This window comes from Pleurodeles waltl, chromosome 8 (genome assembly GCF_031143425.1).
Source record: "Pleurodeles waltl isolate 20211129_DDA chromosome 8, aPleWal1.hap1.20221129, whole genome shotgun sequence".
Lineage (NCBI taxonomy): Eukaryota > Metazoa > Chordata > Amphibia > Caudata > Salamandridae > Pleurodeles > Pleurodeles waltl.
Window position 1 is genome coordinate 74813816 of NC_090447.1, and position 27724 is coordinate 74841539.

Below are 27724 nucleotides of genomic sequence, written 5' to 3' on the forward strand. Positions count from 1 at the left end.
TGACTCGCGGGGCTCGGACCAGGTTCTGTTACCCAGAATCCTTTGCAAACCTCAAAAAGTGGCTAAAAAAACAAGTTTTCCTCACATTTCGGTGACAGAAAGTTCTGGAATCTGAGAGGAGCCACAAATTTCCTTCCACCCGGCGTTCCCCCAAGTCTCCCGATAAAAATGATACCTCACTTGTGTGGGTAGGCCTAGCGCCCGCGACAGGAAACGCCCCAAAGCGCAACGTGGACACATCAAAATTTTTGGAAGAAAACAGAGGTGTTTTTTGAGAAGTGCCTACCTGTAGATTTTGGCCTCTAGCTCAGCCGGCACCTAGGGAAACCTACCAAACCTGTGCATTTCTGAAAACTAGAGACCTAGGGCAATCCAAGGAGGGGTGACTCGCGGGGCTCGGACCAGGTTCTGTTACCCAGAATCCTTTGCAAACCTCAAAAAGTGGCTAAAAAAACAAGTTTTCCTCACATTTCGGTGACAGAAAGTTCTGGAATCTGAGAGGAGCCACAAATTTCCTTCCACCCGGCGTTCCCCTAAGTCTCCCGATAAAAATGATACCTCACTTGTGTGGGTAGGCCTAGCGCCCGCGACAGGAAATGCCCCAAAACAGAACGTGGACACATCAAATTTTTTCATAGAAAACAGTGCCTACCTGTGGATTTTGGCCTCTAGCTCAGCCTGCACCTGGGGAAATCTAGCAAACCAGCACATTTTTGAAAACTACAAACCCAGGGGAATCCAAGATGATGTGACTTGTGGGGCTCGGACCAGGTTCTGTTACCCAGAATCCTTTGCAAACCTCAAAATGTGGCTTAAATACCACGTTTTCCACACATTTCGGTGACAGAAAGTTCTGGAATCTGAGGGGAGCCACAAATTTCCTTCCACCCAGCGTTCCCCCAAGTCTCCCGATAAATATGATACCTCACTTGTGTGGTTAGGCCTGGTGCCTGCGACAGGAATAGATCACACAACGGTCAATGTTGGTCCTTACGTGAGGCAGCTGTTGACCCTGGGGTGATCCATTCCTGACACAGGCACTAGGTGTAGGCACTCAAGTGGGGTAGTGTTTTTATCAGGACAGGTGAGGAGTCACTGGGTGGTAGGAATGTTGTGGATCCCAGCATATTCCTGTAGTTTGTGTGACAGAAATGCGAGAAAAATAGAGTTTTTTTTCAACATTTCAGCTTTGCAGGGTATTCTGGGTAAGAAAACTTTGGGGAATCCACACAAGTCACACCTCTGTGGACTCCCCCGAATGTCTAGTTTCCAGAAATGTTTGGGTTTAGTGTGTTTCTCTATATGGCCGCCGCATCCAGGACCAAAAACACAGGTGCCTGCCTTACAAAACCAGTTTGTTTTGCCATAGACAATTTTGATGTCTCCACAATATGATTTGGGTGGTGGAATTTGGGGCTGAACTAAATTGGTGAGCTCCCAAGAGAGCACTCTCTCTCTGCTTGCCGCCGCATTCACCTGCTCTCTGGGTTGGCCTAACCCACTATTACCCAGTTGCACGAACAGCTTGCGAAGGGACAGCAGGACTGTCCTCATCACCTCCCTCATAATGTACTGGAAGAGGAGTTTTCGAATGGGACTCCTCTGACTGAAAAATCACTCCCAGAGTCTGCGCCATTGTCCTATCCCTCAGATGCTGTCTCAGTATCTGATGTCTCAGTCTCTGATCCTATGTCAGAGCGGTCCTCTATAACCCGAGTGCAGGCAGCAGTCATCCATCAAGATGCCATCTCTGCTATTGGCTAAACTGTTGCTCTAAAACACTAGCCTACGTAGACAGTCACAAAATCGATGGTGTGTGTGAGATACGTGCAACAGTAGAGGCCACCTTACCTGCGCTTCTTCCCTCAATCAGCACGTACTTTCAAGACACTCAAAAAACACCTTGTCACATACCATTCTTCACAGTCTTTAGCACCTCCTGCGCCCAGTCCAACAATCATTATTGGTGCTCCCACTCCCCACTCCCTCCTCCTCGGATTCCCTCATTACCACCCAGCAAAAGTGCCCTTCATCTCTCCATAGACTTTACTAATGTACTCAGCTATTTACATAAAATACAGATGTGCTCTTTGCAGTAGGCATATAAACCTTCTGCGCTTCTTTATGGCACTAAAACTGCCACTAGACAAGTCGGACCCTTTTCCCCCCAGGGAAACCACACACATATTGACAAAAGTGATGTATATATGACAGCCAACCACCTGAAACTCAACTCAAGCAAAACTGAAATAATCCTCTTTGGCCCTCACCAAAAAAACCTGGGACCCCCCATGGTGGCCCACCACGCTAGGCCCTGCGCCCACCACGCTAGGCCCTGCACCCACCCCCGCCAACTACGCACGCAACCTCAGCATCATCCTAGACTCCTCCCTCTCTATGACCCAACAAATCAACGCTCTTACCTCCTCATGCTTCAAAAAAACTCCATATACTGAAAAACATTCAAATGGATCCCCACAGAGACCAGAAAAACTGTCACTCACGCACTCATCAGCAGCAGGCTTGATTACAGAAACGCCCTCTACGCCGGCACCACTCTAAAACTCAAGTGCAAACTACACGCATCCAGAACTCAGCAGCACGACTCATCCTCGACCTCCACCGACACGAACACATCTCTCCACACCTCAAATCCCTCCACTGGCTCCCCATTGACAAAAGGATCACCTTCAAGATCCTCATCCTCACACACAAATCACTCCACAACACAGGCACACGAAACGTCCGTTCAGCTGACCTCTCTCTCGCCTCTGACCCCCGCATCAAACACACCACCACCGGGGGCAGATCCTTCTCCTACATTGCACCCAAAACATGGAACGCGCTCACAACCCACATTCGCAAGACCCAAAACCTACTTCTTTTCAGGAAGGGCCTCAAAACCTGGCTTTTTGAACAGTGAACCTCCTAGCCCCTTTCCCTCCCCCCGTCCCCCCCCCCCCCAGCGCCTTGAGACCCTCACAGGTGAGTAGCGCGCTTTATAAATCTCCTTGATACAGATCTACCTATATATATATATATATATATATATATATATATATATATATATATATATATATATATATATAAATATATATCTACATAGATATATCTATAGATATATCCATGTACCTAGATATATCTATCTACATAGATATATATATCTATATATATATATCTATTTTTTTTTAGTTGTTGTATGGTTTCCTTGGGGGCCAAAATGGCCCCCAGGGAAACCCTACAACATCTAAAAAAAAAATTGCCCCCACAGGGGGTCACCCTGCCCACGGGCGACCCCCTGTCATTTCATTTTTTTTTTTTGTATTTTTTTTAAAGAAAATTATGCCGGGGGGGGGGGGGCGGCCCGTTTTCCGGGGGGGGGGGTCGCCCCCCAAAAGTGAAATCCCTGGTGTCTAGTGGGGTTTCCTGGCCCCCGATCGCAGCTGTGCTGCGATCGGGGGCCAGGAAACCGTTTCAGAAGGCCTCGTAAGAAAGGGGAGACTCTCCCCTTTCTTACGAGGCCTTTTCAAAATGTTTCCTGACCCCCCCGATCGCAGCTGTGCTGCGATCGGGGGAGCCAGGAAACCTGAAAGTGTTTCCTGGCCCCCGATCGCAGCACAGCTGCGACCGGGGGCCAGGAAACACTTTCAGGAAGGCCTCGTAAGAAAGGGGAGTGTCTCCCCTTTCTTACGAGGCCTTCCCGAACGTGTAAAAGGCCGTTTTCCCCATGAAAGCAGGAAGCGGCCGCAAGGCTGCTTCCTGCTTTCATGGGGAAAACACCTTTGCAACGTGGGCGGGTGGGGGGCGGGGGGAGACACGGTAGCCAGGAAACACTTTCAGGAAGGCCTCGTAAGAAAGGGGAGACACTCTCCTTTCTTACGAGGCCTTCCTGAAAGTGTTTCCTGGCCCCCGGTCGCAGCTGTGCTGCGATCGGGGGCCAGGAAACACTTTCAGGTTTCCTGGCTCCCCCGATCGTAGCACAGCTGCGATCGGGGGGGTCAGGAAACATTTTGAAAAGGCCTCGTAAGAAAGGGGAGACTCTCTGTGCTGCGATCGGGGGCCAGGAAACACTTTCAGGAAGGCCTCGTAAGAAAGGGGAGACTCTCCCCTTTCTTACGAGGCCTTCCCGAACGTGTAAAAGGCCGTTTTCCCCCATGAAAGCAGGAAGCGGCCGCAAGGCTGCTTCCTGCTTTCATGGGGAAAACACCTTTGCAACGTGGGCGGGTGGGGGGCGGGGGGAGACACGGTAGCTTCCGTGTCTCCCGGGGGGGAAAAAAAAATAAAAAATAAATCCTCGGGTGCGACGCACCCGAGGATTTATTAATGCCCTTCCTGGTGTCGGCCACTGGTCGTGACCCGCACCAGGGAGGGTGTGTGGGCGTCGGCCAGTGGCCGACGCCCGCACTTAAGAGGTTAAGTGTCTCACCAAGCCTTGCTGAAGAAAGGCAAACATCTACACTTAAGAAGCTATATTGTAGAGAAGTGCTTTGAGATCCCCGCACGCGACCCGGGCTATTCACTGCTTATGAGTTCACTGGAGATTCCCATGAGAGAGAACTAATTACAGGTAAAGAAACCATTCCTTGTGGAAGGTGTGGCTGTCTATTAGCTGCATGTTTATTGTGATTATTTCAATGTGGATGTTCCAGTTGCTGGATATCTAGCTATTTCCGTTATCTGTACGAGCATTTGTTCTTGTTGGTTTTTGCTGTCTTAGAAGTGTTGGTACTGGTAGGTGTGTATATACTGAAAGCTATGATGTGGTCTCTCCAGCTTATGGGTGCTTTGTAACTGTGGCTTATCTTTAGGGCACAGATAGAGCATCTTAGGTGAGTGAGTTGTGCCAGAAACCATTTGTTGGAGATTGAATGCTTCAAGATGTACTGGTAAGTTCAATACTACTCTTCCCTAGAAGCAAGGGTTATACTTGTGGATGAATTATTGAGAGAGACAAACACCACAGATTTAGGGCAGTTAGAAGACAGAGACTGGAATGAAACTTTAATGCACCCGCGTGAAGTATCCATTCAATCCACCTTCAGGCTTATACAGCTGAAAATGCTGCATACCACTGGTCACAACTACGCTCTATGGGACATATAAGCACTCTGATCTGATGAGATGCTAGAGTGGGGGTGGCGGAGGGGGAGGTGGGCACGTTTCTACAAGCTATATAGGAATGTGGCAGAATCAGTAACTTTGAGCAGAATTGGTTCATAGATTTATAGGCCTTGAAAAATCATAAACATTTTACAAGGTAACTTAAACAACTCCACCTAACTGTAATGTATTGACCAGTAAACGGGTCTCAAATTGTGTGATCCTAAGCAAATATTTTAGTTTACAAATAACCTTTTCCTTCATTCTCACATGAGTGCCCCTTCAAATATGTGAGCTCAACATTTCTGCTTTACAAGAAAACCTTTTTTGTTGGATTAAATAGACTAAACGTTTTCTCCATGTATAATAAACATTTAGCCCACATAAAGGAGATACATGATCCATGACTTGCCTCTTAGTTTATTAATAGCATTGCCATCAGGGCAGGAGTGTCTCAGGTTAAGTTTAAACACTGACTTTTACTAAATAATCTACTAAAGCATGATGTGGTAGCACACTGCCACTTACAGACAACAACGTATAATGGAAAAAGCAAGGAGAAAGCAGTGAAATTCGAGGGAAAAGCAAGGAGAAGGCACTAAAACAAATGGGCAAAAAGGGAAGGAGAAAGCAATGAAAACTAGGAAAAAAGCAATGAATAGGCACACAAAATACAGAGAACAAGCAAGGTGAAAGCAGTGAGAGTGAGGGCAAAGCAAGAAAGCGACAGTCAAAAACTTTGGGGAAAAACAGGCAAGACAGAATCAAGGGCAATGCAGCAGCACAGGGAGAGCTCAGACTTCTTTTTATTTAATTGTTTGCAGCAGAATTGCGGATTCACCCTGATTTTTTTTTTTTTTGGTAGAATTAAAAAATAATAATAATAATAGCCTTTTGAACCTCTGGTGGGGTCCCTGTGGAACCCCACCACCAGGCCTAGAAGATCAAGGTGTATTCCTACCCTGCACCTTTTTAAAAAAAATATATATATATATTTGTGTGTGACTCTGCTGAGTCTGAGTCACCAGATGGCTGCCAACTCTTCCTGTTTGAAGTGTTGGCAGCCTGTTGGATCCTCGGAGGATCCGCATCCCTAGATATCTATATTCTTTTTTCCTTTGATATCTCCAAATTATCTCTGCATGGTGCCTTATGCAGAGTATTTAATGTCTTGTAGAGAAGCGGGGCACACGCCGATCCCCCACTGTAATGCCCTTACAGGGTGAAGTGCATTTGATGATCTGATGCGGTTAAATTAACCTGCCTGGTCAAGCCGGCTAACATTGAGTAACTGGATCATCATAAAAAGGTATCTTTTCTGCCATGTTAGAGAGTTTCAAAAGATTGAATTTAGTGGCCTTTAATTCCATCTCTTAAAGATTTCTTCTTTTCTTATCCATTTAAAAGTCTGTATCTGCAAAAATCAATCTAAATGCTGCACATATTGACGGCTAATTAAGGAATTTTCACCCTGCCTATGGTTATGAAGTCAAAGGTAAACAGTTAAATGAAGGGTGGCACTTTTATTTAAATTTAATTAATCTATTTTCATCACAACTTTTAATATAAATTTCAATATGTTACTACTTCACAACATCCTCCAGTTCTATGTCATCAGAAGGCCCTTCAGTCAAGTGGGTCGAAATGCATTGACATTTTAGACTAGGGAGTTGTTTTAAAAAAAATATTCCACGTGGAGCAGTCCCTTAAAAATTGAGGTCTCTCTCCAGATAAAGGACTTGGGTCAGCTCCTGGTTATCTTCATAAAAGAAAGTACAGACAGCACAATAAGGACATTGATTCCATGCTATTTAGTTAAAATCAGTTGGATTGGAATGGGGCCATGAATTAAGTTAATTTGCTTTAATTTGTGAATTTGGCAGTTTACTATTGAGGCAATGCATCAATTGATGATTGGTGGGTTTGATATATAATGTAGAAAATTTCTAGGCTTTTCCGTAATGTGTTTGATATGAAAAACATTTATAAAAGTGACAAGTAAGCAGCAAATGATTGTTGAATATGCATAGTGATCATTGTAATACAATTCCTGATCATTTGAGCAATATGGTCTTTTCGAATTGGTTTAGGCAAGGTACCTTTTTTATTTTTTATGGTCTAACCTTCCTGAACCTTAAGGACCTAAACCTTTCGTTCAATTTGCGGGTCACAAATGACATCTTCATTCGGAGGTGGAGCAAGGTCTTTCAGAGACTGGGGAGATCCTTGTTGAGATCTATTTGCCTCCCCTGAGAATACCCAATGTTGGCCCTTCTGTGTGCTGGAGTTTCCAAAGTGACTCTAGCTAAGAGATGCATTTTGCCTTGAGTAGAGTTTACGACTACTGTATGCCTTTCCGCTGATACCATTCCTGTCCAGAGTTCTCAGCAAGATCAAGAGCAACAAGGCCCAAGTTATCTTAGTGACACTGGATTGAGCAAGGCGAGTCTGGTTTTCCGAAATCATGAGCAGCTGTCCTCCAATGAGGGTGCCCCTTTGAGGGGATCTCATGTGGCAGCAACAGACCAGGCTGGTTCACCCGAAACTGCATTCTCTAGGTGTGACAGTTGAGGGTGTTTGATTTGGCTCCCGAAATAAGCAATGGCATTGTCGTAGCCTGGTTTCCCTCCACTAAAATGATGTACGCCTGCAGATGGTGCAAATTTGTGGCTTGGTGTACTGCCAAATCAGTTGCTCCTCCGTCTGCACCCTTGCCTGAAGTCCTTTGGTTTGGCTTATCCCTTACCCAGCAAGTTCTTGCTTCGCACTTAAAGGGTTCCTTTCAATTCACCTGTTGGGACTCGTTTTCTGAAAGGTTTACAGAATGTTTCCCCCTACACCTTTCATCATGCCCCAATGGGAGCTGAATTTAGTCCTCACCTTATTCATTTGTTCATCATTTGAGCCTTTGCACAACTGCGCTCTGAGATTGCTGACCATCAAAACAATCTTTCTTGTGGCTATAATATCTGCGCAGGAGGGTCCGAAAATTACAGGCACTTTTTTTTTAAACAAAAACCACCACCACTCCCACCACCCACCCACCCACCCTTTTCCCCCAGTCAAACTGGTCTTTAATACAAATGCATCCATTTGACCTTTTCCCTTGAGGCAGAATATCACACTACCAACGTTCTACCCCTTCCCATTGCCCCTTTATCCTACCAAGGAAGAGGAGAGACTGGACCCTAAAAGAGCACTGTCATTTTACATTGATCATACCAAAGACTTTCGGTTGGACGATAAACTGTCTTGGTTTTATGGGTATGAAAAAAGGCAAGGCAGTTCACAATAGAACCATGGATTGTATTAAAATCTGCTACGCAATGGCTAAAAGGCAGCTTGGTGGGGGCTTAAGAGCTCATTCAGCCAGAGCAAAAACTGCAACCAGTGTTTTAGCTAGAGGAGTCCTAGTTCTGGATATCTGTGAGGCAGCTACATGGCCTTGGTTGAACACATTTGCCAAACACTACTGCCTAGGCAATCGGGTTCGGTGTGATGGGTATTTTGCCCATTCAGTCTTCCAGGACTTCTCAATCTAGCACAGTACGAAGACACACCTCCGGGAATAGATTGCTTATATATTTATTCTAAGGTAAGGAATCTGCGGTTTGAGGTCTATCAGATGAATAATTTACCTCTGGTAATGCCTTATCTGGTAGTGACTCTACCTAGCTGGAGATTCCTGACCTCCCATCCTTCTGGTTCCTAGCACTGTTTCATTTAACATTGAAGAAATCCTTCCAGACCTCACTTTGGTACGCTATTCATTACCCCACAGTTTAGTTCAGTGCTTCTGGTGCTGTAAAACAGTCAAGAACTGAACTCCGCGAGCTGGGGCGGTGCCTATATGGGCACTGCGTACATCACTTTTGGCATGGACAATGTCGCGCGGAGCCAAGTTACACAACCTACTGTTGTGCAAGAGGATTGCTAAAAAAACCTCAAGATCCAGTTTGATGCCTGGGTAAGGAATCTCGGCCAGACAGTGTCTACCGGGTAACCTCAGTAACTTGTTATGTTCATCTAACTTTGGCATTTTTGAAGGGAGTTGACTTGACTCTGGTCTGTATTCTAGTGGCCAAGTTTATTGGAAAAAGAGAACGCAGAATGGGTCTGGGCATTAAGGCGTTAACAGTGACATAACTCTTAATTTCTGATGGATACAACTACCTGTGGATTCCTCACCTCATGAATACTCCCATGGCGCCAGCATTCTACGGAAATCTTCTTACTAGTCTCTGCACGTCGACGAGGACGTCACTGTCTCGCACGCGACGCCGTCTGACGTCATACAGGCAATAAGAGGTCCTCGACGACGTGCGGACGTCAGTTCCCTTTTTTCCGTGCATTCGAAACGGTTATCTTCGAGGGAGCAACTGTTACTCTTGCGGTTACAGTGTATATCTTGCTGCGTACTCTTTCTCTGTGGAAATAATGTCGCAGAGAAAGTCTGGATTTAAGCCTTGTCGTGAGTGTGGAGGCAAGATGTCGGTGACGGATCCTCATTCCGATTGCCTTTGGTGTTTGAGCTCCGACCACGACGTCTCGACTTGTGATTCGTGTCAGCACATGAATCCGAAGGCCATTAAAGAACGCGAGGCGAAGCTGTTTATGGCCAAGTCAAAGGAGAAGCATCACAAGAAAAAGTCTTCTCCAAGACATCGGCGTCATCGAGACTCCCGGCGCCGTAGAGAATCTCGGCGTCATTCAAGGGAGGCTCGTTCCAGGTCTCCGGATCGGCGCCGGAGGACATGGGAGGTCAGCCCCACGGTGACGCCGCATCCTTCGACGCCGTTGCTCTCTCCGACGTCTCCAACTTCGCCTGGACAGGCGTCGGTGATTGAGGTATTGGAGCCTCAGGTGTTTTCTCCGGCGCAGACGCCGAGGCCGGCGTCGGGGTCGCCTCCGAGTCAGGCACCCCAGTATCCGGCTTTTCCCACCCCTGGAGCCGATAGTTCCGCATTCTTGAATGCGATGTATGCCATCTTCCAACAGATGGCTCCAGGGGGTGCTCCGGCTGGGCCTTTGGCCTTTTCTTTGGGTGATCCTGCGCCTCTTCGGCCGGCACCCTTTATGCCCTTTCTCCCGTTTGGGAACGTGGGCTCGGCGCCAGTGTCGGCGCCGGTGGCCGCTCCGATGGCTTCGGAGGGATTGGCCCCAGGGATTTCCATCCCGTCGACGTCGAGATTTCGGCCTGTGACTCCGGTGGGTCCATCCGTTTCATCTGCTCTTCAGTCGGCGCCGAAGTTACCTGTGGCGCCGGATGCGGCGTCGGTGGCTTCGGAAGATCGGCGCCGATCTCCGACTTCAGCGGAGGTGTTGTCGACTCCGCGGATTGAGCAACGACTGCATTCAAGGAGGCGTGCTCTCCGGGTACTAGAGGAGCAGGAGTACCAACGAGCCCTAGAGGAAGGAGAGCTAGAGGACTCGGGTGATGGGCTGCGTGGACTGGAGTCGGCCAGTGGGCTGGACACTTCCCCTGAGTGGGACCTTTTGTCCCCGGGGGAATATACAGAGGAAGCTGCTTCCTTTCATACAGTGGTACGGAAGGCAGCTAGTTTTTTGGACCTGCCTTTGCCGGTGGTGGAGGCGAAACAAAACCTTTTGACAGAGGTGTTGCATCCGGCCTCAGCCGCGGCGGAGCCTCTATTACCTTTTAATGACGCTCTGCTGGATCCGGTTTTAGAGGTGTGGAAGAAGCCGGCATCTTCCCCAGCAGTTCACAGAGCCGTGGCCAGGAGGTATCGGACGGCTCCAACTGATCCTGGTTTCCTATCTAGGCACCCTACGCCGGAGAGCTTGGTTGTGCAGGCCTCCTGTTCGTCCAAATCAGCGCCTGGTTCTTTCCCGACGGTGCCTGGGGACAGAGACTCAAAAAAGCTAGAGGCGCAGTCGAAGAAGATTTTTTCGTCCTGCAGTCTGGCGTTAAAAGCCACTAATGCGACCTGTATCCTGGGGAGGTATATTCATGCTCTGATGGATGACATCTCCTCTTCGTTTACAGAGCTTCCCCAGGGTCTTTTGGATCTTGTCTCTGATGCCCAGGCTGCTGCGACCCAAATTATCCAGACGGGACTGGATACCACCGACTCGGTAGCCAGAGCAATGGGCACAACTGTGGTGGAAAGGAGACAGGCCTGGCTACGTAACTCGGGCTTTTCGGCAGATGTACAGTCCACATTGTTGGATCTCCCGTTTGATGGGGACAAACTGTTTGGGGCTAAGGCTGATTCGGCCTTGGAACGTTTTAAGGAGAGCAGGGCCACGGCTAAGTCGTTGGGACTCCAAGCTCCTTCTTCCACGGCCTCTTCCAGATTCTTCAGGAGGTTTCGTGGATTTGGGCGTGGCTCTTCCTCCTCTTCCTTTCGGGGAAGATATCAGCAACCTGCCTCTTCCCACCCCTATAGATCTTTTAGGGGGAGGGGTAGGGTCCGCACCAGGGGAGCCTCTCAGCAGCACTCTGCCTCTTCCTCATCCTCTGGCGGGGTGCAGCAGGGGAAGCAGCCTTAGGCTTCCACCATTTCCCACTCACTCCTCTCCTGTAGGGGGAAGATTACAGCATTTTCTCACCAAATGGGAGACTGTTACGTCGGACACTTGGGTTCTCAGTGTTGTGGGAAAAGGCTACACCCTTCCCTTTCGGGAGTTTCCGCCCCTCATCCCGCCCCGCCCTTCGTATTGTTCACAAGAACACCTCCTGTTGCTAGAACAGGAGGTGGAAGTCCTCCTTTTAAAGGGCGCGGTGGAGTTGGTCCCGGAGCAGGAAAGGGGTCAAGGAGTTTACTCAAGGTATTTCCTGATTCCCAAGAAGGATGGTCGTTTGAGACCAATTCTGGACCTAAGGATCTTGAATTGGTTCCTCAAGCAGGAAAAGTTCAAGATGCTGACCCTAGCACAGGTGCTTTTGGCGTTGAACATGGAAGACTGGATGGTGTCTGTCGACTTGCAGGATGCTTACTTTCATATCCCGATACTCAAGTCACACAGGAAGTTTCTCCGGTTTGTGGTGGGATCGCAACACTACCAGTTTGTGGTCCTTCCATTTGGTCTTACTTCAGCACCTCGAGTCTTCACGAAGGTGATGTCGGTGGTTGCGGCAGAGCTCAGAAGGAAGGGGATAGCAGTATTCCCTTACTTGGACGATTGGTTGATCAAAGCCAAGTCCCCGGAGCTTGTGTTGCGTCATCTGCAGTCAACAACCCAGTTGTTGTTCGACCTGGGCTTTTCGGTGAACGAGCCCAAATCTCACCTGGAGCCCTCTCAGCGCCTCCTGTTCATAGGGGCAGTACTGGATACGACATTGGGTCGGGCCTTTCCTCCGCCTCAGCGGATTCAAGATATTCAGGATTTGGTTCCAATGTTTCGAAACGGAGCGGTAGTTCCAGTCCTCAAGGTCCTTAGTCTGCTCGGTCTTTTTGCCTCCTGCATTCTGTTGGTCACGCATGCTCGCTGGCACATGAGGGCTCTTCAGTGGTGCCTCCGAAGGCAGTGGTCTCAACACAGAGGGGATCTAGAGGGTACTGTCAAGATCTCCAGAGATGCTGCTGTGGATTTGAAGTGGTGGATTGCAAGCAACAATCTTTCACAAGGAAAACCGTTCCAGCAGTCGCCACCAGTGGCCACAGTCATAACGGATGCTTCCACTCTAGGGTGGGGAGCTCATCTGGGGGATCTGGAGATCAAAGGTCTTTGGTCTCCAGAGGAACAGATTTTTCACATCAATCTGTTAGAGTTACGGGCTGTACGTCTGGCTCTCAAGGCCTTCCTCCCTTCCCTTCGTGGTCAGTCGGTACAGGTCCTAACGGACAATACTACCACGATGTGGTACATAAACAAGCAGGGAGGAGTGGGGTCGTACCTTCTCTGCAGAGAAGCTCTTCGACTATGGTCCTGGGCAAAGGACCATCGGATTTGCTTGATAGCAAACCATCTGGCCGGAGTCTTGAACGTGCGTGCGGACAGTCTCAGTCGCCACTTCTCGGCAGACCACGAGTGGCGTCTCCATCCAGATCAAGTCCGTTTAATCTTCCAGAAGTGGGGGTTTCCTCGGGTAGATCTGTTCGCCACTCGAGAGAACGCGCATTGTCCGTTGTTCTGCAGCCTTCAGTATCCGATGCAGGAAGCATTGGGGGACGCGTTTCAAATGACCTGGTGCGGCCAGTTGCTTTACGCGTTTCCTCCCATACCCTTGATTCCTCGAGTATTGAGGAAGATTCGCCAAGACCGGGCTCTAGTAATCGTAATAGCTCCGGATTGGCCAAGGAGGGTGTGGTACTCCGACCTTCTCCAACTCTCAACGTGCCCGCCGCTCCGTCTCCCTTTCAGGGCAGACCTCCTCTCGCAGTCGCAGGGGCAGGTTCTACACCCCAACCTCCAGAGTCTGCACCTACATGCCTGGAGATTGAACGGGGCAACCTGAGTTCCTTCTCTCTCCCGCCTGAGGTAGTGGATGTTATATTAGCGGCCAGGCGACACTCCACTAAATCTATCTACGCTAATAGGTGGTCTAAATTTGTTGCGTGGTGTGGAGAGAGGCAGATTGATCCTTTACAAGCTCATCTATCGGACGTTTTGTCTTTTGCTCTATCTCTGGCGCAGAAAGGTTGTGCAGTGGCTACCATTAAAGGTTATTTATCGGCCTTGTCAGCCTTCATATGTCTTCCAGACCAACCATCTTTATTTAAATCCCCTATTGTTATCAGATTCTTGAAAGGTCTTCTAAATCAATATCCTCCAAAGCCATTCGTTATGCCGCAATGGGATTTGTCCTTAGTCCTGACTTTCCTTATGGGGTCCCCTTTTGAACCTATGCATTCTTGCCCCTTAAGGTATTTGTTTTTAAAAACAGTCTTCCTGATAGCTATAACATCAGCAAGGAGAGTGAGTGAGTTGCAGGCCTTATCAGTAAAACCCCCTTATACAACTTTTTATGGGGATAAGGTGGTGTTGAGGACCAAGGCTGCTTTCCTCCGGAAGGTTGTTTCACCCTTCCATTTGGCTCAGGCAATTACTTTGTCCACGTTCTATCCTCCGCCTCATCCTTCCAAAGAGGAAGAAAGACTGCACCGTCTGGATCCAAAGAGAGCGTTGAGCTTCTTTATCAATAGAACAAAGGATTTCAGGCTGGAGGATCAGCTGTTTTTTGGATACGTGGGCAAGAGGAGAGGAAAGGCAGTCCACAAGAGAACACTATCCAGGTGGGTTGTTCTTTGCATTAAAATATGTTACTCTTTGGCAAAGAAGGATCCTCCTGAGGGCATTAGAGCTCATTCCACCAGAGCTAAGTCGGCCACTTCGGCCTTAGCCAGAGGTGTTCCTGTGGTCGACATCTGCAAGGCCGCAACTTGGTCGTCCCTTCACACTTTTGCAAAACATTACTGTTTAGATTCTGAGGTTAGAAGGGACGGCCATTTTGCACGGTCAGTGCTGCAGGATTTCTTGGTTTGACCATTTAGGCACCCACCGCCGGGCGTGGTACTGCTTTGGGACTCTATTCATGAGGTGAGGAATCCACAGGTAGTTGTATCCATCAGAAGAACGAGTTACTTACCTTCGGTAACGACTTTTCTGGTGGATACATTAGCTACCTGTGGATTCCTCACGGTCCCACCCGCCTCCCCGTTGCCTTTATGGTCTTGCCAAGTAATCCTTGAGTGCGCTCCTCTTGATCTTTGAGGGTGCAATAGATGTATATATATAATATATTTATATATATATATGGGTATATGTGTATATATCTTTATGTATATACTTGGTGTGTGTATATATTTTTAAAAGAAAGAGTTTTATATATATATATATATATATATATGTACATAAAAAAGATTTACAGTTATTCATACAATGTGGTGTATTTTTACAATATAATGGATGTTGCTTTGTTCTTTCATTGCATTGCCTGGTTGTTCTCATGCACGTAAAAAATGATTGGTACTGACGTCCGCACGTCGTCGAGGACCTCTTATTGCCTGTATGACGTCAGACGGCGTCGCGTGCGAGACAGTGACGTCCTCGTCGACGTGCAGAGACTAGTAAGAAGATTTCCGTAGAATGCTGGCGCCATGGGAGTATTCATGAGGTGAGGAATCCACAGGTAGCTAATGTATCCACCAGAAAAGTCGTTACCGAAGGTAAGTAACTCGTTCATTTGGTTGTTAAAAATCCTTGTTAACTGTTTATTTTTTTTCTAAATTATTATGGTATGAAATAACAAGAAACAATAAAAAAAAAAATTACCGTCTTGTTGCTGACTGCTTTTTTGTTTCCTTTCAGCACCACCAATGGCCTGAGCACTGTATCTCATGAGTATTTGAAGGGGAACTATGCACTTGATCTTGATGCTGTCAAGTCTGGTGCCACAAGCCTACCCCACCTCAACAAGACCCTGGTCACGTCATGCAAAAAACTGCACTGGTAAGGTTGGCCTCTTTTTGCGCATGCCTCACTGATGAAAGGAGACTTTCCCCATTCAAAGAAAAATGAAGGCACTTGAAAGTTTGCCAGCCTTCTGTCCAGTCCTTCTGGACGCTCCATATCCTGGTTCAGTTAATTTAAATGGGTTCCAGCTGCTAAGCAGAGGATTTGATTGGGTTTAATGGCCCTCCTATGTTGGAAAGAGAGTTTGATTTTAGCTTTCTTGTTCACTGTGCATGATCTGTTCTGTAAGTCATGGTCAGTTGCAGACAGTGCAAATGGTTCGAATTATATGGATAAGTGTACATAAGGGTGGAGAGATTTGGAATTGCACCTAATATGCCAGTCATTCAAAGGGGTCAAACATTACAGTGTACAAGTAAGAGTACATAAGGCTTGTTACGGGTTTCTTTAAAATACAGATGATTTTTATGAACAGTAGAGTATCGGAGGGTTAACACCTCAATGGAAAAAACCTAATGTTCTTAGGGAAATTTTAAACTTATTTTTTATTGAATCAATCCACTATTTGGTGCCTACAGAAGAAACTATCAATAGCAAACACAATTGTGCATTGTAAAAAGCCCCACAAAAAAGCAAACTAATTTCTTCAACATTTAAAAACAACTCACATCCTCAAAAAGTACTGTGAACAACCTAAATCCACTTAAAGCGCCAAAGTGGAGAAATAATAGAGAAGGGATTAATCTGGTATAAATCAGAAATGTTTGCTACTCACAAGGGAACCAGTTCCACTAAGTCTTCCTCTTGCCTTCCCCAGAAGGCAAGTTCCCAAGTACAAGGACCCTCACCTGGCCGCAAAGGCCCAACAACTTTACTTATCAAAAGTTCAGTAGCTTCAGGATGTGCAAAACATTACTATTGAACCTCAAAATCCGCCCTCAGTCAAGTTCCCATCACTTGCGGCCAAGGTCAGGAAATAAGTACACAGTGACCTTGAAAACAAATCTTGTTTCTTGATGCCATTACAGTACTGTCTCACTGCACTTGCAAACATTGTACCTCGTGTGTTTCCTAGAGTTAGAGTTCCTTCGAAGAAATTGTCCTGCAATGTCATTGTCTTAGTTCACAAAGGGGCAGTAGTATCCCCTCCATTATTAACGCACGTTTCTCCACAGTGACTGAATGCAGAAGACCCAAAATCCTCAGTTTGTCCCCCTTGTCAAGAGACTTCAGTCTTGCATCAGTCCTCAATATTTTCTTTAGCAGTTTTTTTTAATTCACCAATCTCTTCAGAAGCCTTCTCTGCCACATCCTGTGAGTGTTCTAGAAGGCCATTCCAATCCTCCGAAGAGGATACTGATTGTTCCACAGCTTTCAGTCTGTCATAGAAGGCTTCAATGTTCTGCTTGATGGTCTTCACATATTGTCCTAGAGAGCTCAGTTAAGTTGGAATGTGCAGTGTTCCTGAATTTCAGAAGTAGTCTATTCCCATTCCAATAGCAAGCTCTAAGGAAGAGCCTCCTACTATCCATTTTCCTTATTTTTCAGCACTGAGGTAGTAGCCTTGAAGAAGTTGCCAGCAAGCCTTTCTTTTTTTCCCCAGCCTTATTTGGAAGCAATTTCAATTCGGTATTGTCAGGAAAATTCTTTGCACTTCAGTGCACCACTTGGTGCCCAAGAGAATCTCAGAAATGTGTGCTTCGGATGCTCTGCAGAGCAAGGCTCAGATCTCCATGGCAAGAATGTGGCAACTCAAAGCCCCTTTAAGTGGGCCACATCACCTTCTGTGAAAGAAAAAGATCATCCTCTGGTACACTGTCTTCTCCTGCCTCCTTGTGTGAAGGGATAAGTAGACTTCTAACACATGCTCTTTACCAGCAATCGGTCTCCTGCCAAATGACAGTGCTACAGCTTCCATCTGCAGCAGCTCAAATATGGTGTTCTTCCCCTTAACCCTGGCACTCATGTATGCTTGGGTGCTACTGTGTAAGCCAGACCTGCCACCTCTGAATCCCCACGCTAGCAAACACGATGGCCAGAGGGGAAGAGAGGCACTAGTTTAGAAAGTTGTCTCCCTAGTCAAAGCGGAGCTTATAACCCACATCCCTACAAGAATAGACCCATGAGAAGTGCACAGTATCAGCTAGGAAGGGTGACAATAGGAGCCTAGGATCAAGAGCCACACACATTAGCGGTCAGCTTGGAGTTTCACAGTAATCACTGCCCAGAGAATAGTTTTCGTGAGGTGCTCACATATTTTAGGCAAAATGTAGAGGAACTAAACACATGCAAAGGATAGCTGAGAGAAATGTTGACGTATAGTCTGTGTGAAGTGACTGAATGTATTAACGGCAGCTAAATATACAAGCTTTATCGTTATTGAGTTAGATTGTATCTCACACGCAAAATTCAGAATACACACTAGGCATGAGCCCAATATGATGAAGAAGCTGCTGGATATGCCTATAGATTATTGAAAACAACATTTTGAGTTCTCACCAGGTAGAATTTAGTGTCTGCTCTCAGCTAATAGAAGTGTTTCTGATGGACACAACTACCTGTGGATTCCTCACCTAATGAATACTCCCATGGCCCCAGGTTTCGACGGAAATCTTCTTCCTAGCTTCTGCACGTCGACGAGGACGTCACATTTGCCCACGCAACGCCGTCTGACGTCATACAGGCAATAAGAAGTCCTCGCCGACGTGCCCATTCAAGAGACGTGCTCTCCATCTCTTGGAGGAACAGGAATATCAACGGGTCCTGGAGGAAGGAGAAATTGAGGATTCTGGCGAGGGTCTTCATGGACTGGATACAGCTAGTGGCCTTGATACTTCCCCGGAGTGAAGAGGCGGCCACTTTTCATGCTGTGATAAGGAAGGCACCTAACTTCCTCGAACTGCCTTTGCCGGTGGCTGAGGCGAAACAAAATTTACTGACTGAGGTCTTACATCCGGCCTCTACATCGGCAGAGCCTCTTTTGCCATTTAACGAGGCGCTGATTGAACCGGTATTGGAGGTTTGGAAGAAGCCGGTATCATCCTCGGCTGTCAATAGGTCTGTGGCCAGGAGGTATCGGGCTGCACCATCTGACCCTGGCTTTCTTTCCAGACACCCTACGCCGGAAAGCTTGGTGGTCCAGACTTCCTGTTCTGCAAGATCTGCGCCTGGATCTTTTCCAACAGTGCCGGCGGACAGAGACTCCAAAAAGTTGGACTCACAGTCAAAGAAAGTGTTTTCGTCTTGTAGCATGGCGTTAAAGTCCACCAACGCTATGTGTATCTTGGGGAGGTACATCTATGCTCTTATGGACGAGATAACATCATCGCATACAGAGCTTCCTCAAGGACTCTTGAATCTCGTGTCGGATGCTCAGGCTGCTGCAACCCAGGTTATCCAATCTGGGTTGGATACGACTGACTCGGTGGCTAGAGCGATGGGCACGGCGGTGGTTGCGAGAAGAAAGGCTTGGCTTCGCAACTCAGGGTTCTCTTCGGATGTGCAGTCGACCCTTTTGGACCTCCCGTTTGATGGGGACAAACTTTTTGGTGCCAAAGCAGATTCGGCCTTGGAGAGGTTTAAGGAGAGCAGGGCCACGGCCAAGTTGTTAGGACTGCAAGCCGCTTCTTCTGCCTCCTCCAGGTTTTTTAGGAGGTTTCGAGGTTTTGGTCGTGGCTCATCCTCCTCTTCCTTTCGGGGGAAATTCCAACAACCTACCTCCTCTCTCACCTTTAGATCATTTAGAGGGAGGGGTAGGGTCCGTACCAGAGGAGCCTCTTAGCAGCACTCTGCCTCTTCCTCGTCCTCTGGAGGGGTGCAGCAGGGGAAGCAGCCTTAGGCTTCCACCGATTCCCACTCACTCCTCTCCTGTACGGGGAAGGTTACTGCATTTTCTTCACAAGTGGGAGGTCATCACATCAGACACCTGGGTTACCAGCATTGTGGGAAAAAACTACACCCTTCCCTTTCGGGAGTTTCCGCCCCCCATCCCGCCCGCCCATCTTATTGTTCAGAAGAACACCTCCTGTTGTTAGAACAGGAGGTTCAAGTCCTCCTTTCAAAGGGCGCAGTGGAGTTGGTTCCAGAGCAGGAAAAGGGTCAAGGTTGTTACTCAAGGTACTTACTGATTCCCAAGAAGGATGGTCGGTTGAGACCAATCCTGGACCTGAGGATTTTGAATTGGTTCCTCAAACAGGAAAAGTTCAAGATGCTGACCCTAGCTCAGCTGCTTTTGGTGTTGAACAAGGGAGATTGGATGGTGTCTGTCGACTTGGAGGATGCTTACTTTCATATCCCGATACTCAAGTCGCACAGGAAGTATCTCCGATTTGTGGTGGGGTCGCAGCACTATCAGTTTGCGGTCCTCCCTTTTGGTCTTACTTCAGCACCTCGAGTCTTCACGAAGGTGATGTCGGTGGTTGCGGCAGAGCTCAGAAGGAAGGGGATAGCAGTATTCCCTTACCTGGACGACTGGTTGATCAAAGCCAAGTCCCCGGAGCTTGTGTTGCATCATCTGCAGTCGACAACCCAGTTGTTGTTCGACCTGGGCTTTTCGGTGAACATGCCCAAATCTCACCTAGAGCCCTCTCAACACCTCCTGTTCATTAGGGCAGTACTGGATACAACATTGGTTCGAGCCTTTCCTCCGCCTCAGCGGATTCAAGATATTCAGGAGTTGGTTCCAATGTTTCGAAGTGGAGCGGTCGTTCCAGTCCTCAAGGTCCTTCGTCTGCTCAGTCTGTTTGCCTCCTGCATACTGTTGGTCACGCATGCTCGCTGGCACATGAGGGCTCTACAGTGGTGCCTCCGAAGGCAGTGGTCTCAACACAGAGGAGGTCTCGAAGGTTCTGTCAGGATCTCCAGAGATGCCACGGATTTGAAGTGGTGGATTGCGGACGACAATCTTTCCCAAGGAAGGCCGTTCACGCAGCCTCCACCAGTGACCACGGTCATAACGGATGCTTCCACTCTAGGGTGGGGAGCTCATCTGGGGGACCTGGAGATCAAAGGGCTTTGGTCTCCAGAGGAACAGATGTTTCATATCAATCTGTTAGAGTTACGGGCTGTACGTCTGGCTCTCAAGGCCTTCCTCCCATCCCTTCGCGGTCAGTCGGTTCAGGTCCTGACGGACAATACTACCGCCATGTGGTATATAAACAAACAGGGTGGAGTGGGGTCGTATCTTCTCTGCAGAGAAGCTCTTCGACTATGGTCCTGGGCGAAGGACCATCGGATTTGCTTGGTAGCAAATCATCTGGCCGGAGTATTGAATGTACGTGCGGACAGTCTCAGTCGCCATTTCTCGGCCGACCACGAGTGGCGTCTCCATCCAGATCAAGTCCGTCTAATCTTCCAGTTGTGGGGGTTTCCTCGGATAGATCTGTTTGCCACCCGGGAGAACTCGCACTGTCCGTTATTCTGCAGCCTCCAGTATCCAGTGCAGAGAGCTTTGGGGGACGCGTTTCAGAGAACCTGGTGTGACCAGTTGCTTTACGCGTTTCCCCCCATACCCTTGATTCCTCGAGTATTGAGGAAAATTCGCCAAAACCGGGCCCAAGTAATCTTAATAGCTCCGGATTGGCCAAGGAGGGTGTGGTATTCTGACCTTCTCCAACTCTCACTGTCCCCTTGTAGGAAGCTGGACTGGCTTGTAGTGAGTACCAAGGGGTACTTGCACCAGGCCCAGTTATCCCTTATTAGTGTATAGGGTGTCTAGCAGCTTAGGCTGATAGATAATGGTAGCTTAGCAGAGCAGCTTAGGCTGAACTAGGAGACGTGTGAAGCTACTACAGTACCACTTGTAGAAAACACAATACACAGTTATACTAAAAATAAAGGTACTTTATTTTTATGACAATATGCCAAAGTATCTTAGAGTGTACCCTCAGTGAGAGGATAGGAAATATACACAAGATATATATACACAATAGCAAAAATATGCAGTATAGTCTTAGAAAACAGTGCAAACAATGTATAGTTACAATAGGATGCAATGGGGAAACATAGGGGTAGGGGCAACACAAACCATATACTCCAAAAGTGGAATGCAAACCACGAATGGACCCCAAACCTATGTGACCTTGTAGAGGGTCGCTGGGACTATTAGAAAATAGTGAGAGTTGGAAAAATAACCCTCCCCAAGACCCTTAAAAGTGAGTGCAAAGTGCACTAAAGTTCCCCTAAGGACAAAGAAGTCGTGTTAGAGGAATAATGCAGGAAAGACACAAACCAACAATGCAACAACAATGGATTTCCAATCTTGGGTACCTGTGGAACAAGGGGACCAAGTCCAAAAGTCACAAGCAAGTCAGAGATGGGCAGATGCCCAGGAAATGCCAGCTGTGGATGCAAAGAAGCTTCTACTGGACAGAAGAAGCTGAGGTTTCTGCAGGAACGAAAAGGGCTAGAGACTTCCCCTTTGGTGGACGGATCCCTCTCGCCGTGGAAAGTCGTGCAGAAGTGTTTTCCCGCCGAAAGAACGCCAACAAGCCTTGCTAGCTGCAAATCGTGCGGTTAGCGTTTTTGGACCCTGCTGTGGCCCAGGAGGGACCAGGAGGTCGCAAATTGGAACAGGAGGTAGAGGGGACATCGAGCAAGATAAGGAGCCCTCTTAGCAGCAGGTAGCATCCGGAGAAGTGCCAGAAACAGGCACTACGAGGATGCGTGAAACGGTGCTCACCTGAAGTTACACAAAGGAGTCCCACGTCGCCGGAGACCAACTTAGAAAGTCGTGCAATGCAGGTTAGAGTGCCGTGGACCCAGGCTTGGCTGTGCACAAAGGATTTCCGCCGGAAGTGCACAGGGGCCGGAGTAGCTGCAAAAGTCGCGGTTCCCAGCAATGCAATCTAGCGAGGTGAGGCAAGGACTTACCTCCACCAAACTTGGACTGAAGAGTCACTGGACTGTGGGAGTCACTTGGACAGAGTTGCTGGATTCGAGGGACCTCGCTCGTCGTGCTGAGAGGAGACCCAAGGGACCGGTAATGCAGCTTTTTGGTGCCTGCGGTTGCAGGAGGAAGATTCCGTCGACCCACGGGAGATTTCTTCGGAGCTTCTAGTGCAGAGAGGAGGCAGACTACCCCCACAGCATGCACCACCAGGAAAACAGTCGAGAAGGCGGCAGGATCAGCGTTACAGAGTTGCAGTAGTCGTCTTTGCTACTATGTTGCAGTTTTGCAGGTTTCCAGAGCGGTCAGCAGTCGATTCCTTGGCAGAAGGTGAAGAGAGAGATGCAGAGGAGGATGAGCTCTTGCTCTCGTTATCTAAAGTTTCCCCACAGACAGAGACCCTAAATAGCCAGAAAAGAGGGTTTGGCTACCTAGGAGAGAGGGTAGGCTAGCAACACCTGAAGGAGCCTATCAGAAGGAGTCTCTGACGTCACCTGGTGGCACTGGCCACTCAGAGCAGTCCAGTGTGCCAGCAGCACCTCTGTTTCCAAGATGGCAGAGGTCTGGAGCACGCTGGAGGAGCTCTGGACACCTCCCAGGGGAGGTGCAGGTCAGAGGAGTGGTCACTCCCCTTTCCTTTGTCCAGTTTCGCGCCAGAGCAGGGCTAAGGGGTCCCCTGAACCGGTGTAGACTGGCTTATGCAGAATTGGGCACATCTGTGCCCAAGAAAGCATTTCCAGAGGCTGGGGGAGGCTACTCCTCCCCTGCCTTCACACCATTTTCCAAAGGGAGAGGGTGTAACACCCTCTCTCAGAGGAAGTCCTTTGTTCTGCCATCCTAGGCCAGGCCTGGCTGGACCCCAGGAGGGCAGATGCCTGTCTGAGGGGTTGGCAGCAGCAGCAGCAGCAGCTGCAGTGAAACCCCAGGAAGGGCAGTTTGGCAGTACTAGGGTCTGTGCTACAGACCACTGGGATCATGGGATTGTGCCAACTATGCCAGGATGGTATAGAGGGGGCAATTCCATGATCATAGACATGTTACATGGCCATATTCGGAGTTACCATTGTGAAGCTACATATAGGTACTGACCTATATGTAGTGCACGCGTGTAATGGTGTCCCCGCACTCACAAAGTCCGGGGAATTGGCCCTGAACAATGTGGGGGCACCTTGGCTAGTGCCAGGGTGCCCTCACACTAAGTAACTTTGCACCTAACCTTTACCAGGTAAAGGTTAGACATATAGGTGACTTATAAGTTACTTAAGTGCAGTGTAAAATGGCTGTGAAATAACGTGGACGTTATTTCACTCAGGCTGCAGTGGCAGGCCTGTGTAAGAATTGTCAGAGCTCCCTATGGGTGGCAAAAGAAATGCTGCAGCCCATAGGGATCTCCTGGAACCCCAATACCCTGGGTACCTCAGTACCATATACTAGGGAATTATAAGGGTGTTCCAGTAAGCCAATGTAAATTGGTAAAATTGGTCACTAGCCTGTTAGTGACAATTTGAAAGAAATGAGAGAGCATAACCACTGAGGTTCTGATTAGCAGAGCCTCAGTGAGACAGTTAGGCACCACACAGGGAACACATACATATAGGCCACAACCTTATGAGCACTGGGGTCCTGACTAGCAGGGTCCCAGTGACACATAACAAACATACTGAAAACATAGGGTTTTCACTATGAGCACTGGGCCCTGGCAAGCAGGATCCCAGTGAGACAGTGAAAACACCCTGACATACACTCACAAACAGGCCAAAAGTGGGGGTAACAAGGCTAGAAAGAGGCTACTTTCTCACAGCCCTCCGCTCCGTCTCCCTCTCAGGGCAGACCTTCTCTCGCAGTCGCAGGGGCAGGTTTTACACCCCAACCTCCAGAGTCTGCACCTACATGCCTGGAGATTGAACGGGGCAACCTGAGTTCCTTCTCTCTCCCGCCTGATGTAGTGGATGTTATCTTAGCGGCCAGGCGACACTCCACTAAATCTATCTACGCTAATAGGTGGTCTAAATTTGTGGTATGGTGTGGAGAGAGACAGATTGATCCCTTACGTGCTAATTTGTCAGATATTTTATCCTTTGCTTTGTCTTTAGCACAGAGGGGTTGTGCAGTGGCTACTACTAAAGGTTACTTGTCTGCCTTGTCAGCCTTCATTTGTCTTCCAGACCAACCTTCGTTATTTAAATCTCCTATAGTACTTAGATTCTTGAAGGGCCTTATGAATAAATATCCTCCAAATCCTTTCGTTATGCCTCAATGGGATTTGTCTTTGGTCCTGTCTTTCCTTATGGGGTCCCCTTTTGAGCCTATGCATTCTTACCCCTTAAGGTTCTTAGTTCTTAAAACAGTCTTCCTGGTGGCTATAACATCTGCAAGGAGAGTGAGTGAATTGCAGGCTTTATCGGTAAAACCCCCTTATACAACTTTTTATGGGGATAAGGTGGTGTTGAGGACCAAGGCTGCTTTCCTTCCGAAGGTTGTTTCACCCTTCCATTTGGCCCAGACAATTACTCTGTCCACGTTCTATCCTCCGCCTCATCCTTCAAAGGAAGAAGAGAGACTACATCGCTTGGACCCAAAGAGGGCATTAAGCTTTTACATAGACAGAACGAAGGATTTCAGGCTGGAGGATCAGCTTTTCATCAGATACGTGGGCAAGAGGAGAGGAAAGGCAGTCCACAAGAGAACACTCTCCAGGTGGGTTGTTCTTTGCATTAAAATATGTTACTCTTTAGCAAAGAAGGATCCTCCTGATGGTATTAGAGCTCATTCCACCAGGGCTAAGTCGGCCACTTCAGCCTTGGCTAGAGGTGTTCCTGTGGTCGACATCTGCAAGGCCGCAACTTGGTCGTCCCTTCACACTTTTGCCAAGCATTACTGCTTGGACTCTGAGGTCAGAAGGGACGGCCATTTTGCACGGTCAGTGCTGCAGGATTTCTTGGTTTGACCATACAGGCACCCACCACCGGGCGCGGTACTGCTTTGGGACTCTATTCATTAGGTGAGGAATCCACAGGTAGTTGTATCCATCAGAAGAACGAGTTACTTACCTTCGGTAACGACTTTTCTGGTGGATACATTAGCTACCTGTGGATTCCTCACGGTCCCACCCGCCTCCCCGTTGCCTTTTTGGTCTCACCAAGTAATTCTTGAGTGTGCTCCTCTTGGTCTTGAGGACTGCAATAGATTATGTATATATGGACATATGTATATTTTTATATGTGTGTATATATGTATATATATATATATATATTTGTATATATTTATTTATTAAAAAAAATATATATATGTATGTTAAATTTATAGCCATCTTCTTGCAATGATGTGTGGTTTACAATGTTATGAGATGTTGCTTTTGTCTTTCATCACATTAGATTATTGTTCTCAGGCACGTAAAAAATGTTGGTACTGACGTCGGCACGTCGGCGAGGACTTCTTATTGCCTGTATGACGTCAGACGGCATCGCGTGGGCAAATGTGACGTCCTCGTCGACGTGCAGAAGCTAGGAAGAAGATTTCCGTCGAAAGCTGGCGCCATGGGAGTATTCATTAGGTGAGGAATCCACAGGTAGCTAATGTATCCACCAGAAAAGTCGTTACTGAAGGTAAGTAACTCGTTCTTTTAGAGCTTTATGTTAATGTCTCTGTTAATGGGATCTTAAGGTTGTTCTCAACATTGTAAAAGGAGTACAGCAATTGTTTCTAATGACGGGAATCATTAATGCTCAAATCCAGTCTACAAGACTGTGGAACGGTCATAAATCTCTGCTCTGAGCTTGGCAATTTGAACTATTCAATTCTTTTTTATTGAAGTCAGTATGTGTATTTGCCAGGGTTGTACAAGGAATTCTGATGTTTAAGGTCCAGCATAGTTATCAAGAGGTAATAATAGCTGGGTTGCCACATTTGATATGTTGAAATTTTTGCATATGGATTTTGCATGTAAATCACTTTAATGCATTGTGATTTATATCTGATCTATTTTATGCATTTTATTGACTCTTGCCTCTTTACGGGTGTTATGTTAACGTTTATGACTTAAAAAAAAAACAGCTTACCACATTTAATTTTCTCATTTCCTCTCACTTTCCTCCCCGCTTCAGTGAAGTTGATAAGGTGTTATCCGGATTGGAGATCATATCCAAGGTCTTTGATCAGCAGAGTTCCCTCATTGTCTCCAAAATCATTCAACAGGTAATATATATATGCAGACCTCTGGATTTTTGAGCGGTTGATGGTGGATTTTCCTAACGTAGAGCTGGTGCTTTTACAGTCTGCATTACGACTTTACATGCTGCATTGTAGGAATTTTCATTATAGCCATGCATGTTAGTATAATTCCCCACCATGTGCATTGACTCTGGAATTCTTCATGTCAATATTTTTTTCATACTTTCACTATCTGGTTGCGAATTTCCATGATGTGAAGCAACTTTCAGAAGCTTATCAGATCAACATTTTTTAGAAACTCCAAAACCCGCTCTCAAGGCTGCATTCCAGCATTTACATGATAAAATAAGTGTATTTGTCTAACACTGGGGGAAAAGCGCAGCTTAATAGACTTGTATATTAAGGCTTAAGAAAATGAGTTCTTCTGCTTCAAGACGTGTGAGGCGCTTCCACTGCCTATTGCTCTTTGTACTGGCAATTTAATTTTTTAAGAGAAACAGAGTTGGGATGTAACTAAGTCAATTGTTGTAACAAATACCAAAGAAGATTGAAGCCTGGGCGGTGGGGGGTGTCATCCGTTACTTGAGTGCAGAACCGTCATCACAAGTATCTATCAATTTCTTCTGTATTGTGGATGTTCATTGAGAGCCATAAATGTTGAAAAAGAATAGCAAGCTGAAAACCCCAAACCTTGTTAATACTGTTAATATTGTGGCTCTTATACACGCAGAGCAACAAAGCACCACACTTGTACCAACTGCTTGACCTAAACAAACAATTAGTGGTATCCAGGCCAGATCAAATTACAAAAGTAGCTGCTTCCTAAATGGGCAGGAGTTGGGGGAGGAGGTGATCATTGGAGAAACTAAATGTGTTAGGGGAAGAATCCAACCCACTGGCCTCATGTAAATATATATATATATATATATATGATTGTTGCCATCATAATGTGGGGTAAATCATCCTCAACATATACATGGTCATCACCGAAGTCTGGTGGCTTGGATCAGAACTTGAAGGCATCTCTCTGTTAGAGGCAATATCTTGTCTGAATCTGATGGTATAGGTACCAGTGTAAATTAGGATGTTTTTTTCGTTGAGATCGAGATGAGTTTGTCTCGAAGTTGGACATTCAGATCGGTAATGGGTTCTCCTCCGGCTATGGCAGTGTAAAGACTGGCGTTGTCA

At 47.3% G+C, this 27724-nt stretch overlaps 1 protein-coding gene across 2 annotated transcripts in view; it reads left to right on the forward strand.

The window, feature by feature from the left end:
* The window catches only part of INPPL1 (inositol polyphosphate phosphatase like 1), an 818513-nt gene that overhangs the window by 416781 nt on the left and 374008 nt on the right, over positions 1–27724 (forward strand). For both annotated transcript variants that reach the window (XM_069203762.1, XM_069203763.1), the window contains exons 5-6: positions 15376–15516; positions 26470–26560. In XM_069203762.1, coding sequence (XP_069059863.1) covers positions 15376–15516; positions 26470–26560 — 232 coding nt within the window. The remainder of the gene's footprint in view (positions 1–15375; positions 15517–26469; positions 26561–27724) is intronic.